This window comes from Metopolophium dirhodum, chromosome 4 (genome assembly GCF_019925205.1).
Source record: "Metopolophium dirhodum isolate CAU chromosome 4, ASM1992520v1, whole genome shotgun sequence".
Taxonomy (NCBI): Eukaryota; Metazoa; Arthropoda; class Insecta; order Hemiptera; family Aphididae; genus Metopolophium; species Metopolophium dirhodum.
Window position 1 is genome coordinate 34,361,191 of NC_083563.1, and position 18,581 is coordinate 34,379,771.

An 18,581-nucleotide genomic window follows, 5' to 3' on the forward strand; every position below is an offset into this window, starting at 1 on the left:
TTAAACGCCACGATAGTATACTTACATATATAACCGACAGACGAGCATCGCGCCACAACGACGACCGAGCATGAAATAACGTCGCCGAATAAAGTAGAATATAACTATAGCTAGACGATGCATATAATCACGGCGGCGTAATTGAAATCACGTATTTCCGTGTACACACGCGACAGCCGATCGGTCTCGGTCGCGGACAAAAATTAACATTTCGCCCGTCTCACCACGTCGTTTGTAATATCCGACGTCAACCTCACCTCGAACACGTGTATAGGAACGAAAAAAATTAACCAACAAATACGTAAAAACATACATCACTATTATATAGGTACACATCAGAGGCGGATCTCCGGGGGGGCAATATCCACGAGCGGGCTAAAAAAAAAATTGCCCACTCACTGTCAAGCGGGAAATTAAATTTTATTTGTTTTATAAGAAAATCTAAAATCTTTAATATTATAGTGAATACATCGCATAAAATATTAATATGTACATACAAAATGTTATGCCCCGCTCCATTAGAAAAGTTCACCACTGCTACACATCTACATAACTCCACGTATCTTGTACCTACTATACTGTGCTAGTGTCAATGTGTACGTGCAGTGTAATATTGCATTTATATTGGACTCCCTTGAATTTAGACTGCACACACAATATGATGGAAGGACACGATCGAATATTCCAGAATTGGATAAGCAGATAGGAGCTAAAAGCCTGTAACTATAATATTTTTAGAAAATGTCCGTTATCCCGAATTCCACTGAACTTACACGCGACGTATACTTGCATGAAAAATGTTAAAAATAATTTAACACACTACTATTGCTGTATTACGTCGACCGTCTTTTATCAACTATATTATATTAATAAATAATAATATTAGCGTTTAAAATACTTTTTTATTTGTAACGTTGAAATTATAGAAATTAGAAATATGATGGTAATAAAAACAACTGCCATACGCTCTAAATTAAAAAAAAAAAACTATTTTAACATTTTTAAATGATCAGTTCGGCACAATATATTATTTGTTTCAATTTGTTTCAATGTTTGTATTTATTGTTTCGTAATAGATATAGTTAAATTTTTTTTAAATAAAATTATACTATTTTTATGTAAAATGTGTATACGTTTGTATTAGAAAAGTCGTAAATATACAAAGTAATTATATTAGCATTAGTTAATGCCAGATAGAACATATAAACTTATTTTAGACATTTGTTGTATATAATATATAGTATGTAACAGCGGTTCTAAGCTGTGCTGTGCAATCCAAATTATCTAGGATCTCCACGGACGCATCCGAATATTATATTATCAAATTCGATATTATTAGCTGAAATGGTATGATAGCCAATCAGGGGCGTCTTCAATAAAGTCAATTCCATAAGGGGGAGATTAGTGTTGAATACCGCTTTGCTAAACAAAAAATTTAACATCTATATGCTTAGGTATATAATCTACATTATATTTGATGTTCGTATCAACTGTCTGTATAAACAGTGTGCAAACAATTAACAACATTTATAAAATTTATTTATCTATAAGCAATTTGTATACTATAAATTGTGTGAGTAAAAATGTATAATGTATAATTTTGCCATGAAAAATTATCAGTCATCACCAATAATTATTGCAGCAGTGCAGCAAAATATTACAACCTATATAAATATATACATATATTCGTTATATGTCTATAATACCGATATTTTTTTGTGATGATATACTGGTCATCGACCGATCATTATATTCTTATCATGACGAGCAACAGTTGTTACCTATACGGCTATACGTATGATTCAGAATCAGCTCGGATTAACTTAAGACATTTAACTATAATTATAATGATGGAGCAATGAAGCTTTTACAGTGTTATCTATTTTTTGTTTTAACAATAAACAGGGTTACCCTCTGTTGTTTTCCTTGTACAACTCGCTCGTCTACTATACATTATATATGCTCTACTGTACCCACTTCCTGCCTACGTGTATCACTCTGCGAAAACTGAAAATCGATATTACTACTTTCAATAATATACATAAATTAGCCGTAAAAGTTAGCAACTCTAATTTTTTTTTGGTGAATATGTATGTATCTAAATATATATATATATATAGTCATAATAAATGGGACACTTACATAGCCTATAGTAAAATTTTCAAAAATACTACCTAATAATAAAATAATGTATTGGCCGTTTGTACTGCACCTAGTGTAGTGTACGTCACAATAGGTACAAGACGCTTACCGTAAAACACAAGATACGTGCCTTCTGAAAACGACGATTCGAGAAGACACATTCGTGTTAAACGCCACCCAACGAAAAACGGCTACTGCCTACCGCTGCTGCTGCTACCATATTAAATATAGTACGTATGTAATATTATATACGATTATATACAATGACGGTAATTTTATAATAATATATTATTGTGCTGTGCGTCTTTCCGTTTTTCGACGACTGTACAAAGTTATAGCGCGACGTGTGTAATATTTCTAACGACATCAGTGCGTATATGATTTACATAAGATTTTAATGACCGTTTTAAACCCGACGATTTTAACAGCAGGTGGCGCGGCGCGATTTCAACGCACATTTCAGTATACCTAACAAACGGTTTAATGATGTATCTTAAAATTTTATCACCTATCAGATTAATTGCGTAAATACTTATTTGTTAACATTTGTCGAGGAATTTCTGTTTGAATTACCCACGCGAACGACTCAATATAATATAGTGCGCGCCACTGCAATGACACATACTGTTATTACTATACCTACCCATCACTACGAAAAGTACCGTCGTATAATATATAGGTAATGTAATATACAATAATAATTAATATAAATGGGGTCTTTATCATTACTTTTTTTTTTTTTTTTAAGTAATACTATAATATTATAAAATACTAATAATACAACTATACAACGTGGGTACATCATCGCGTGTAGATCAAAATATAAATGTCTCGTTATTATAAATATTTCTGGTTTGAAAAAAATATCTACCTGCATATTCCAGTTCTAATGGTCTAGAGTCTAGACAAGAAAAATCGAATACGCCCGATGCGCGCAGTCATGTATGTATATTGTATACTATATAACCTAGTGCACATAATATACTATATTCGAATTCGGTGTTGGGTAAACGCGGTTGACGGACTACGGTATGCGTTGCGATATATTTCGACAAATCGTAATGCGCCTTTGGCCAAACACGACATTACAATAATTATTATTATAATATATTATTATTACTGTTGTTATCGGTATTTTTTGAGGTTATCATTTTTCTCGTAGGTACCTGTTTATTAATATTTACATAATATTATACATTATATTATTATGTACTAACGACGTGTTGCGCGACGGCCGTTGACTTATTAATATATTATAATAACATCTACTATAACCATATGTATTTCTGGATATGCATAGTAAAAACTGTGTATATTAAAAACATTATATAATTATAACTATATTATACTATTGGAAAATGGAATATTATCCATCGGTCGTCGGCGTACCTATAATGTAAAACGTAATACGCGTACCAACATACTAGTATACTACCATTATCGTATATTATATAGGTATACTTGTCCGCGATCCTACTGCCTATGCCGTAGTCGCGTCGTTGACTGATGAACCTTACGCCCACCACACATATTTATATATATATATATGTGTGTGCAGGGAAAATATTGATTAGACGAGAAAACAGTAATAATACTAAACGAAATCCCGAACGCGTTAATCGCGGTTTATCCACACACATACGAGCTAGCTGATTGATCGTCGATCTCGAAAACTATACGAGAATCGTCGTCGTTATAATAATACGCTCATCTGTTTCCCCGGCCGCCGATAATATATAATATTTTTATTTTCTATTTTTTGCTTTCGCCCAATTATATTACGGACAATGAATGATCGCAGCCGATTAACTGCAGCCACAGCGTGGGATATAATAATAATAATAATAATAATAATATGTAGAACGGAGAGTTTTAAGTTGTTTTATTATAACTTTTCGACTGGCCGAATAAATAATCGGTCATCTCAGGCGATCCCCTCCGACACGCGTCCTATCAAAGACGTCTTATTATTAAGGCGATGTGATTAAATGCGTATAATATTATGTATGTTCTTACAAAAGTTACAGGTTGAAATCTCCATGTGTTTACATACCTAATAATGATTGATCAACGTATCTATACGATTATATTGAGAACAACATTTGTGTAAAAAAGTAATTTAGGCATACAGTATACTATAGTAAGTAGCAATGGTTTTCATAAACTATAAAACTAGTGTGAATTCAGAATTTATAATAATATTATTAATTAAAAATAAAACATTTTTAGTTACATCTTTAAAGACTTATCTTAAAATATTGACTCAAAAATGTTGTACAAGTTTTTTTTAATCACAACATTGACTAATGTAATTTTTTTATAAAATACCTTTATAATATTATAGTAATATTACCTCAGTAAAATTATAATAAATTTATTACAATTTCACGGGTAACCCAAGCTTCAAATATCCCTAACTTGTTATTAATGTTATATATTTTTTTTTTTTTGGGGGGGGGGGGGGGGTTGAGGCTTCGACAACTGAGGTCATTAGCCTGTGGAACTGTGGGGAGGGTACTGTAGCTTTTGAACACTTGTGTGTTTGTTTTGGTAGAATTTTTAAGTGAACACCTGTAGGTATCTACCATGCCCGGGTGGAGGTGGCAGCCTCTCTCTCCGGACACCGTGACTGCCCGAAAAAAATGCCGACCGTGGCCGAGTTCGAACCGGCGACTGTGCGCGTCGCTACCAATATCTTAGTCCGCTCGGCCACTCCGTCCCCCAAATGTTATATTGTTATATTATATAATATTACATTATATATTTATAATAAATGGTTATTTCTTTCTAAATTATCCAGAGAGTACATTTTGGACACTATTGTACGTAAGTGTTGGGACACACAAGTCGACGTAATATCGAGTATATCATTGAGAATTCCATACAAAGTTATTTTTTCAATTCGCGAAAATTCTTCTAAATCGTTTAAGAGCTTTGGAGAAGTTCTCGAACCAAAAACGATTAGTGGCTGACGAACTAGGTTAATTGCTTTATCCTTTCATATAATAAAACGTTTTACGCCGAGATAATATGAAAACTACGGTGAAAAGAGGATAGAATTTCTGTTGGTCGCCCGCACTACCGTATATATAATATATATATTATATGCTATTCCGTTTTTCAATTATATACGTCATGTTATCGCTTTTTCACCCCTATACGGCGTCTATTTATATACCTATGTGAGGTTAGACGCAATTCAAGGTCGATATATGCGATGATAAAGTTTAAGGATTTCAAAGTGTATAATGCAATATCCCCTATTGACGAAAATAAGACCGTTAACGGAGGGACGCTGTACATAATATAGTATTATAGATAAGTATAATATTATTCGGCCATCGGACAACTGGTGAGTGGTGACCGATCATTTGATGAAGCTCTTGTCACTTTTAGATACATGTACATTACATATAAAATAATCTGAATTTATTTGGAATTCGAATTTTGTAACGATTTAGACATGAAAACGCGTCGATCATAAATTGCCACATACATCAACCGACAGATTTAATTTTTAAATAGAATATCGTTGGAACTTTTAAATACGTCATAAGTCTCGATGATGATACTTATTATATTAATACAAAACGCGTTATGTGTGACAACGACTTTTAAACGATGCAATGCGCCTAATTTAAATGCGATGCGCCTTTAAGGGAGCTTCTACAGGCGCATCTCTACGATGCGATTAAAAACATTTCGACAAAAGTGCAATGTTTATAACTTATATGATTGTGCACGGTCGGATGCTGCGTAGGTACGCGTGTCACCTGCTGCAGCAGCGTTATCAGAGGAAAACGAAAAACAAAAGATGAACATTTGAATAGTTTTTTTTTTGGTTTACCGTCGGGGACAGCCGCGGGGGTTGAGTAAAACGAAAAAGGCCACACGCGAGGGGTCGAATAACAATTTCCTATAGTGTGAAAAAAAGTGAAACCGACCACGTGATATGCAACGTCGTATGCGCATGTTTATAGGTGAGTTGGATTGTGCCAGAGTTACACTCGGGTGAGTTCGACGTGGGTATTTTCTTCGCCCCGCACATGCCGTATCGTCGCACTCGCGGACATTGCATTCAACAGTTGTAGTATAACAAGTACATAATAATATGTACGTATTACACGCGATGTATGTGTGTATTTATATTGATATTAATTATGATATGGTCGTAGGCATACATATTATAATAGAATAAGGTATATCGAGCGGCGGGCGAACGTGGATCGTCGACCCGTATTACATGCGGTCATAGTATACTGCGTCACACGTCATGTGTGTCGCGATGGGAAACGCGGACAGCGGGGCAGGTGAAAATGAAAAACGCGTCCAGAGACTGCGAGAGACAATGAAATAAAAGCGAAAGGAAAAAGGGACGAGAATCGGCTCCGCGGTGACAACGGATCGAAATTCGTCTGTCTGGCGGCGGCGTGTGAATAATAATCACAATAACGTCATCATGACCTAACCCCGGGTCCGAGGTGGACGAGTGGAAATTCTCAACAGTCACCTGCTCGCATATGTTAATGCGTGCGCGTCTCTGTACGATAATGACGATGATAATGTGATATAATAACCGCGAGGTGTTACGCCGTATTGTCCAAGCGGCCCGGACTCCTCCGCCCATGTCGTCGTCGTCGTCTCGTTATTAATTTGGTGGCTGCTCTGTAGGGTCTGGAAATCAGTATACCTACGTGGGCATGAGAGTGTTTACGAAAGGGTCGTCCCGTACAGGAACAATTAGTCGTGGGGTGGTTTCTACCGTAAATATACGCAGTACATGACCGCTGGCTCCCCGTCCGAGCAAATGGTACAACCACCGCGTCACTATACGCTGAATGCGTCTTCTCCTTTCGTTGACGTCCTGTTAACGCATGTTGTATACGACTATTATATTATACCATATTACAACGCAACGCTGTGATATATTGTATTATTATTATTATTTATTGTCATAATATTATGATGTTCCTACTACCTATGACGATAGGCAGGCTTTGGACCGATCTTGATCTCCGTCAACTCCGCAGTTACTACAGCTGTAGTGCTGTTGTACAGAATCCATCGCGAGTCCAATATTGATTAAAAACAAAAACCAACAACCCCCGCGCAGAAACCGCCATGTCGATGTTATATATGCATGCTGCCTATCAGATACGTCATACAGTTCACACGTACAATTTGTTATTATTTTTATCATAGATTTTACTATGTACCAGATATAGTGATAAAACAGCGGCATGATACAAAATATTTGTACTCACAGTTTTCGAATAGCAATTTACCATACGAACGTACATATCACACCTTTTTTAGTATATAAATTAACTAGAAAAATATCTGCTTCCTAACCCATTCGTATTGTATCCATCATTGGTAACATGGAAATAATTTAAGTATACCTAGTGTAATAATCGTCTGTTAATAGTAAGAACAAAGCAGTGGCGTGCTCAGCTTTTTTGAAGGGTGGGGGGATATACATTTTTAACTGTTCTCGGACACGCGTCATATAGTGGTAAATATACTTTCATTGTATATACTATGTGACAAAAATAATCCAAAGGGGGTATATGACACCCTCATCAGTCATCTCCCCTACTCCTCCTCCGTGAGCACGACCCTGGAACAAAGAGATTGGCCTATTCCTATGCAATATACATGACCTATGATAATACAAACTCAATAGTGTTTCTCGTTGCCGATCCGAAGAAGTTTCGTTTTGAAAAATATTACCGACCGCGACGGCCCGTATTGGAACGAACGGTATAATAATATTATCACAATATAACCTGACAAGTGGTCGCCACTTATTTCGGGCAATACCCGACGCCACTTCGGGAGCGGCAGCAGGCCGGCGCGCCGGAGTCGATGCGGCAGTGGCGTCGTGGCGAACACGTCTTCGGGCACGCGCCGGGTCGGTATGAAGTCGGCTGCAACGCGGCGCATGATGGACGGACGCCCGCCCGCCCGCGTGGTCCGCTCGTGCCCGGGCCCCGCAGGTTCACGAAGTGGAGAAAGCGAGCGGGCAACATCACTCGAATAAACCCCCACCCCTCGTTACAGGTACGGTGTGACCTGCTCATCGCGTATATGTTATTATTATAATTATTATAAATACTCGGCGATAATAGTGTGGACGTGCAAAATCAGTCGACGTTCAAGTTGGGGCACAAATCCGCGGCATAAGTATAATATATAATTTTTTTTTTCCGGTAACTGGGTATATGATACGCATTATAATATTATAATATATGTTCACTTAGAGCGTGACAAGATATGTGGAGAAGAAATGTTTAGACCTCCCCTCCAACAATCCACCAGTCTAAAGTTAAAAAAAATTACAATTATACGATAAACCATTATTATTGCATTCTGGCTTTAGATGGACGCATTCATATACGATTTGAATGTTTCATGAGATAGATATTGACTGATGGCTGGTTCGTGAATCTGAAACGCATTCACGTGAAAACAATCACCCTGTGTAATCCTGGTACTTGTAACTGTTCAAGACACGCGTGTTGTCACTTCTGGATAATATAGTATTATAATAAATTTATAACGTACTTCGTATTTGAATGACAATACGTTATTATAATATTATATTATATTTACAAGGCTCATGACCTCGGTATTGTTCAAAAAGCATCACTATATCTGTGCCCCGAAAAACGTTCTAGTATATATTTAAATAAGACTCAAACTTTATTGATTCACATGTTTTTATTTGTATTATTATATATTAATCTAATATAATTAACCACCTATTATATATTAATAACGATTTTTTTTTGTGCATATTTGATGATTTTAGAATTTGTATAGTAACTATTACTATGCACTATTATAACATTTATAAGCATTTTGAGACATCATATAAATATAGATAAAAATAATAAAGAATATAAGTTATTTATTTGAGATTTTAATTTTGTAGCAGAGCAGTAAACAATCCATGATCAATAATATTTTGTTGAACTTAATAAATAAAGAAGCCCTTAGTTATTTGATATTATCTACTAGCTACTTGTTTTAAACGTATTATATATTATATGAATTTATAAAAGATGTTTATATTAATATTTTGTGTAGTTTTAAATTTAAATTAAAAATAAACTATTCAACTTATTATAATTTTCAATGTAAAAATATATGCAAATCCGACGATAAGAAAATATAATAAGCGATTTTTTCCTTTTATTTTTCAAGTGCAGAACTGCGTTGATATTCAGTATATTTGTAAGACTCTAAAGTTAGATGGAGCCTTGTACATAGCAATATAAAATGCCGCACGTATAATGTTGGGATTATAAATTTCGTTTTACTCTCTAACCTAACCTCATCTGGTGATTGAGAGATGCGTTCACGACTACATTGCATTATAGTAATATATTGTACCTACCTAATTATTATTACTCGTCAAACAATAATAAAACACTATAATAGTGTGTCTACGCGTTCGGATTACACCCGCAACGAATGCGTGTGCGTATGGGAAGCTCGAGGTCCGATCGGTTCAGGGCTCGCAACCAATAAACCCGCACGGGATTATTATTACTGAAAATAGATTGGAATACGCGTGTATTATGTTGGTGATTTTTATACTTTCCACGTTTTCGAGTTATTGCAGTAATCTACAGCGGCGGTGTAATGTGCGTAATTGTCACGAGCGACACGCGACGATGTTCGAGGATTTCGGTGTGCGCCTTGTGGTCCAAAGTATATAGAGGCATAAAACGAGTCTAACTCAAGTGCAGACCGCGTAACATCAGCAGCTGCGCTGCCGTTCGAAAATACAGCCGACTGGACCGATATAGTTAGTCACGGCCGTATATGATAATATATTATGATAATAACCGTCGGTCGTGTATATTTGATTGTGTATAATACGTAGATAGTTAAGACGTAGGTAGCTAATGCTCAGCTTTACGGTATTACAGCTATGCCAAAGACCGCGCGATGGATAACACGCGCATGTGATTCACAAGAGACCGGTTAGGAGTAAACAGAAATCTCTTCCTACAGTATTAAGTTTATTAGGAAGTTCCTACGAAATATAACCATAAGTGTTCGGTTTGTATTTTCAAATTCCTTTTCGTCTTTATGCGCATTCTTTTTTTTTTGCCTCCGTTGTATTATATTCGGGAAGGTTCTTCAACCCTACAGAAGTAGTAAAATATGTGTCCAAAACGGAGTGTAGTAACCGCTCCACACACCATTATTTCGAATATCGGTTTGTTTTATATGGGTACCTACAACCTGTTATCGAATATAAAAATATAAAATACTGGATACAGTAAATGTTATGCTTATAATTTTGATATACCTAATATTATGATACGCTTCTATAAAATACAATTGATATACAATAATTATTACGGTGTCTTATTAAGGCTTATTCTGCTGGTACCTATACATGTAGCCTAACCGCTAACCTTTACCCTTAACCTAACCTACCTAACCGTTTCCCGCACATACATACATACCTACTACAAGACTTTTATTGATTTTTAAACATTCAATGGAAATTATCTGTTAAACTTTTAACATTTGTCCATGCATTTTTGATTTCAAGTTTAAGCAAACCAAAAATTACACGAAGTTATAATATTTCAATCGTATAGGTATCAGGCTTTCTACCACAGTAATGATTTCCCGAAAACATAGTTCAAATATAAAAATTATATTGCGACGGTAAAGGTGATGGTGATATGGCGATAATCCCTCCATTAATATTTTATACAACGTCACTGACCTGTCGGAACTGTTCCTCGAACGTCCATGACTGGGCCTCATTATTCCGGGACGCGGACGGTGACTGAACGTCGGCAGAACGACCGCCGGACATCGGCACGTCACCCGAGTGGCTGGACTTTGGCGACAGGTCAGCGGCAGCCGCCGTCGCGTGTCTGCTGAGCGCGGCCGTCGTCAAGGACACGGCCACGGAGGACGGTTGCTGTAACTGCAGTTGCAGTTGCTGCTGGTGCATCTGCGACGGCTGCACGGAGAGTCCGGGGTGTTGGTACACGAGATGCTGGAGCATGGGTGTTATCAGTCGCGAACCGGACGCCAATTGTCTGGCGAGCTGATTGAGGGTTTCGCGTTCCTCGCGCTACAAATAATACAAATAATATAATATATTGATGGTTGAAAACTCAATCTCATGCAAGTACAATAAAATATTTTAAATTAATACGTTAACGATTTCGTATTAGAATCTAATATGTTGGAATTTCCAAACTTATAACGGTAAAGCTATTACCGAAGCTATTTCTAATTTTTATTCCTTCCCCCCCCCTCACACACACACACACACACCGCCGATCCATCAAACTTTTCAGCCGTTTCAGCAAACTGATTATACCCTGCGTATTACCTGCATTTCCAAAATATCTTGCTCGTCCTCGGGTGAACAATCCTCATCCTGCCGGCAGTCCATCATGTCATCGTCGTCCATATCGCGATCGTCCATGTCACGATCATCTTCGTCGTCGTCATCATCGTCATCCGTGCACCCTTTGGACCGGGAAGGTGACGTGTCTTCGGCCACCGTCGAGTGTGGCCAGTGATATGCGTTCGCGTGCGGTTGTACGCTCAGGTTGAGATTGAGACCCAGTCGTCTCGGGCTTCCGGCTTCGGTGGCGGCCATCTTCACTTGTTCTGTCTGTGCGTTGCGATGTTGTTTGTCCGACTCAGGCGACGGTTCACTATTCAGCTGAAAAAATCCAAAAACGTCATGTATAAATTCGTTATATAAATATTATACTATTGGGGATTACATTTTAATTGTTGTGTTGGCAAGGAAGAGGACTTCTTCGTTTAAAAATTTATAAAAATTTACTATCTTTTAAATATAATATGAAATAATTAATACACGTTATTAACATTATATCTACGTATTAAGGTACCTAGTCAAGAAGTATTCGGAATCGCTAGTTTGTTTATTAATGTTATTATATTATACGTTACTACATTTTTGCGTCCTTTGACTTTTATTTTTCTATTTCGTGCACTATTCGTAGACAGGTATATAGGCAAAGTAATATATAACAAGTAAGATAGATATAACAATATATTATACTATTATACACCAATAATATTATTTCTACTTATTCATTGTAATTTATAATTATTCAAACGCAATCGGTCAGACGTGCAGCTGATAGTTAAATAATATATTTTGGAGCTCAAGCGCGGGTCGAGTAGGCGTCGGCGGGCGACTGTACAGATGGAATAACGACAACAGTCCTCTTTTCTACTAATAATATTCTTTTGGTTTTTTACGTCAAAGAAGCGGAATAATATAGATACGCGATACGATCAAATAACAATAATAATAATAACAATAATTTTTGTTCATCTTTTGTGCGTGTCGCGACCGTTTTCAATCTCTAATATTTTAATTTATGTCAACAATGATGCACCGGCGCAGACGATATTACTATATTATGGTGCTGTATCCGGCAGTTAACCCTTCTGTGGTTCATCGAGTTTATAATATAATGTAATACCTTTTACACATTGTCATTGTCTCACGTGGGATACCTTTAAACGCTCGAATTCGTCATGTCACTAATAATAATAATAATAATAACATAATCGTACATCAAACCTCATGATAAAAATATATACATAATCACAATACTTATTAATAATTATGATAATATACAAATTATATCGACCAGTAGTGCATATGTTATTCAATATTCGTATCACGCAGTACGGTATATAGTATGATATTATACACGTAGGTACCTAATATTATCTTACGACGTGCCGACCTTATCGATCTGAACTAATTGGAAATATTCTTATAGGTACGTATTTCAACAAGGTGTAGAATGTATGGATAAACTGAGTAGTATTTTACTACTCTCTTTTACTACTTATGACACGCGATGATCTTATGCTTGAATCCGCTTTAAAATCCTGTACCCAAAAACGCTGTGATGTGGTTTTTTTTTTATCAAATGTAAGGACTCGATCAAGTCTTTTCGATTTTCCATTCGTCAACATAATATTTTATCGTTTTATCGTCGAGTCGATTCGAAGGCGTCAAAAACTCAGAAATTGGCGTAACATCGCGCCATGTTAATTAATAATAAACTAGCTGGCATTATTTTCTATTACTATTACTATTATTATTATAATTCTAACGGTCTGGTATTAAGAAAAAAATAAGCATGTATATATATTATTTGTATATGACGTGTGGCCGACTGCCAAGTGGACTAATGTAATTTTAATGAAACACGTGTTATTTTTCCATATATCCTTCATCTGTCGCGCTTGCTGCCGCGAGCTTTATTATTAATTCACTCAGAAATCGTCATATTATCGTCAACTGAATGTCATAAACAATTTATCAAAAAAGGACCGGCCAAAAATACGATCCGTCCAAACGATTTGGTTTCTTGCGTGCGGTCCACGTTTTAAGAATATTTATTTCTCGTCGTCTGCATGGCCACCCGTCGGAAATCGATTAAGATATTGAATTGCACGTGAACGTCGGACGACAGCGTTTTATACGAAACTTAATATAATATTATAAATGTAGTGGAAAAATATGTCAACATATGTATGGGTCACGTAAAGCAGTAATATAAAGTGGTATACGTATATTATTTTAATGTTTCTTTCATTATACGTGATTCGATCGCATGATTAATATGATGTTAGCACACAATTTGTTTTCTATTTGACCCACGCGCAACATAGTAAATTTGCGTTCAGCAAAACTAATTTTTTTGTATTAGCTTAATATATTATACCGAAATTATTATTATTACCTATATCAAATTATCAATTTAATATTACTATTATCAAACTTAAAGTTAAGAATATTACCTATTGCTCGTAGGTCAGAGAAAGAAAACTATTAATAGCGAACTGGCCTCTTATAGTCCAATTTCATTCGAGTAGGCCGTATATTATTATATTGTGCAGGTGGCAGAGGACTTTAAATTTTCCAACCTATTCCTACTTATGGTATTGTAGCTGTATATGAAACGGGAAGACGTAGACATAATAATAAAAAATAAAAAATAAAATAATAATATTTATTAATTATTATAATTAGGACTAGGAAGTTTATGACTTTTCAATAGTAAAAAATATAACTCTTTCTGTTTGGTTTCTATTATTATTATGCTACTCAAATATTATATTATGTTTTCGTGAAGCCTATAAACGGAGAGCGACAATTGTTTAAGATACCTACAAAATTGTATTCTCTCACCACATTCGTAGTAGTTTAAAATTCAAAATCATTAAAATACCAATATTGAATATTATAATAATACCGAGTTGGTTACGACAGGCTAGACATATTTATATGCAAAATAAATAACTGAAAATTAAAATTGCGTTTATTAATATTTTTATCACGTGATTTTTTAAATGCATACTAGCCCATTGAGATTGAACTACAATATGTAATGCCGTCAGTGTACCTGTACGATACCTATGCACGCGTGTTTACGATATAATGTTATGCGGGGTCGGAATCAAACGGATTTCGATTTATTATTATTATTATTATTAATAATAATAAGAAAGCATCGGACGAGAACCAACGCGGGCGCGTTATAATTACACCCCGCGACGGTTTATCGCATGCCAAACATAATATAATAATAATAATAATATTCGCCGCCGCCAGTTGTACACCCATACTCCCTGCTCCGTCACTGTTGCAGCAGGTACCTAATTATAATTCCGATACCAATCGTCTGCAGGATTCCTATTATGCGCCGTATATTACGTATAATGTACATTCGATTAATGTATGATATTATTAAACACACGGGTAGGTATATTATAATGATATCGACCTTATTAAAGATCGTATACGACGACGACGATGGGAGCGACTACTGGTTTTTACGGGACTATGGTTTTTTTTTTGGAAGATCGTGATGGCTCTGGGCTCTGGGATTGCGTGTCACGTCAGTGTATAATATTATAACGCACACACACGCGCGGGTTATCGTTTTAATAATTCGTTATATATTAATAATAATAATAATAATAATATAAGAATTCCCTTTCGGATCACGCTATATACGCAGATACACTACACGACGAGAGTCTCCGACGACTGGACACCGAGAGCTACTGCTCTGTGCGCAGACCAAGTTCAACTCCATCGTGACGTAAATGTATAGGGTACATGCCACCCTTGCACGGACGCCATACGGCAAAATACCGTATCGCCTTTTCGGTGGCGAACTTTCTAGTATATACATACCTACTGCCGAGTGGTCCGCCAAACATGTCCAAATTTATCCTCAAAATATACGCGTATTACAACATGTTGTTAAAGGGCATAAATGTTTTTAATAATGACCAAGACTTGATATTACATTTATTTTGTATTTTGTGAACAATATACGATAGCTCGGCGAATATATTACACATATAAATGATATATATATATATATATACGAACGTATATTTTAATGGTTATTGAGTGTTATAAAATAAAACGTGCGTCGCACGACGCTATTCGAACAGTATTTTTTATTCCTCTGTTAGCAAAACGCTTTACGTGAGGTCGGGCCACGATTGACTTTTCATCTCCTATACGCTCTCTCGAATCCAAATTTCCGAAATTAAATCTAGGTATTCTTGTACACATTATGATACGTATTTATTATATACAGCGCGGCGCACCACGCTGCACCACGGCCGCCACGACGATAGTAATTATTATCGTTTCGGGCACGTTTTAATAACTGTTATTTACGAGACACGTCACGATTGCACGGCGACTACCGCGGCGGGTCGGATATCAAAGTTATAATTGTGGCTAAAATACATAATAATAATAATATAACGTATATATAGTAATAAATACATCGGTTGCGTAATGACAAGACCTGCGCAGGCGCGTATGCCTTATATTGTATATCGTATAGGTGCTCGCGATATCATAGATTAAAATATATTGTGATAGGGGCGAATCAGGGGGACCTTTGAAAACTTTAAATGCATAATATATGCTGTAAGATGTATTACGGACTTTGGTGTGGCGTCGTGACGTGTTATACTATACATCGCGTGTATAATATATTACATTATATTATATCGTGTTATAATATATATATTGAAATACCTACAACGATACTATACGCAGCTACGGGGGACGAGGCAGCGAAGAGGGTGTATATGAACTTGGGTTGTAGCCACGCAGGATTCCGCAACAACGCGTTCAACCAAAACTTACTATATTATTATTTACACTGTGCGGCAGTCATTATTTATCGGCGTACTGACAAATTCAATATGTACAACACTCAGAGCGACCGGTGGAGTTCGCCGGTACAAGTTCAGCACCCTCCGTATATGGTGATAAGGCTCAACACGATATTGTCATATGGACTATGACGTCGCAACGTAAATTGAAATAAACCGTGTCAATAGTGTTGGTACGCTAAAAATACGTCACCTTATAGTAAGCTGAAATTTTGGTAAATTGATTTCTGGGGAGGCTGTGACTGCCCGCCGGCAAATTGTTTTGCGCCTATATATATATACTTATATAAATCATCTTGTTACACTCGCCAATGGCTTCACGCCCGACATTGCACACTATGTAGCTCAGGAGCTTTTTTTTTTTTTTTTGATTTACCTTTTATAATACGGTTGTACAAATAAAGTAATTTGATTATCCTTATAGTTTGGGCGATTTACATTTATTGCGGTTATCACGTCAGACATATTTATGTTAACACTTATAATTAATAAATGCCTAGTGCAAAATTAACAAATGTTGACTTCTTAAAATGAACAGCCGTTTTTTTCCAATCATATTATATATCTCAAGTCTCAACAATATCGCGGTCATCGATGGGCATTGATTAAACCGTGGAACAGCTTATCAAATAGGGTGTCTGAAAAGAAGACTTTCGTCAACAATTGAATATGATATCGCCACTGACCGAGACATTGGGCTTTGTTGGAAAAACGGGAAACACGGATGCCAGCTCTGATGGATGTATTAGGATGTATTACCTAACCATACGTTATTCAGACTATCTACCCCAACTGGGCTCCGCCAGTCGATTGTGATCTAGAAATGCATAAAATTGATAAAGTTAACCCGTAAATTAGGTCGAATAAGGTTTAATTTAAGTTTTTTTTATATATAGTTATGATATAGTATCCCTATAATATCATAGTTATTTTACAGCTGATAATAGGAAAACGAGAGGCGTTCTTGAGGGTACCCTATTGTGGCTATATTATGTTACCAAAAATATCAAAACGTATCAAATTTACTCAACTCACAGTACGGGTAACAAATGTACACATATTTAATTTAATTAATTTAATCTGATATCAATGTAATAAAATGTAAAATTTAGCTCAAACGTGACGATATTACAAGTATATTTATAGTACTTAACCAGCAAACATTGCCTAACCTCACTTATCGATTGACGCGATGATTGATAATATTATTATCGCCACAAACGGTAACACTAGTCCTACTACCACCAGTAGTTCATGTATGATTATTGTACGATATATATTTTTATCTTATTCGGAACACACGAAAACTGTTCGCCGCCGGTCGCTTGTTGTTAACGCCGATCGTAACATATGTATATAATATATAGGTATAATGTGTGTAATACTTTTTTTTAATTTTACATTTAATTTTTTCTTTTTTTTTTTCGCCGGCCACGGAAGGGCCGCTCGTTAAACAAATTCTTACGACATCATTAATTACACGCGCCATGGAACCGTCTGACACTTTTCCGCCGCTTCCGCCGGTCACCCCTTCGCCACGTAGCGCCGAAATGAGATTAGTAGATATATATACAACGACCCAAATGATGAATGTACTTTTGTTGCGCTCTCGGTCCGTCAGCTCTTCCGACGTCGCGCATTCCACTATCGATGCATTATATATATATATAATATACATATACATATACATATACATATATATACTATTCGACTGCAACCCTAAATGTATCGGTTCATCAATTTCGCGCGCCAAAACTATTTTCCAATAACTGCGTGCCGGCCAAAGTCCTCTCGCGGTCTATATACGCACACCAACCATACATAATATATATTATACGGATAACGATTCCGGTTGATATTCTAATATTATATAATAATACATTGTAGTAGTCGCTGTACACGCTATGGCCGTGATCGGAGTTCCTAGTGTATATTATGATATCGTCGTCGTGACTGTAATATCACATGTTCGATGAAATCGTATTATTATTCTTACATTTTGTGAATGGACCGAATGTCAATGATAAGATTTTGGCGCGAGTCTGATGGCCTGGAATTATAGAATGTATATTATATTGTTTACATATTGGGGTGGTTTTTTTTTGAACGTTATAATTTTTGATTTTGCGTCCCCCTAGAATTTTTTTAGTATACTCGCCTCTATCCCAGTTTCCAAGAGATTT

General features: G+C 36.1%; 1 protein-coding gene across 1 annotated transcript in view; it reads right to left on the reverse strand.

Moving 5' to 3' along the window:
* The window catches only part of LOC132943082 (AT-rich interactive domain-containing protein 3A-like), an 87,480-nt gene that overhangs the window by 47,664 nt on the left and 21,235 nt on the right, over nt 1-18,581 (reverse strand). The window contains exons 2-3 of the mRNA XM_061011882.1: nt 11,519-11,857; nt 10,898-11,254 (exon numbers count right to left, since the gene is read on the reverse strand). Of these exons, the coding sequence (XP_060867865.1) occupies nt 10,898-11,254; nt 11,519-11,857 (696 nt within the window). The remainder of the gene's footprint in view (nt 1-10,897; nt 11,255-11,518; nt 11,858-18,581) is intronic.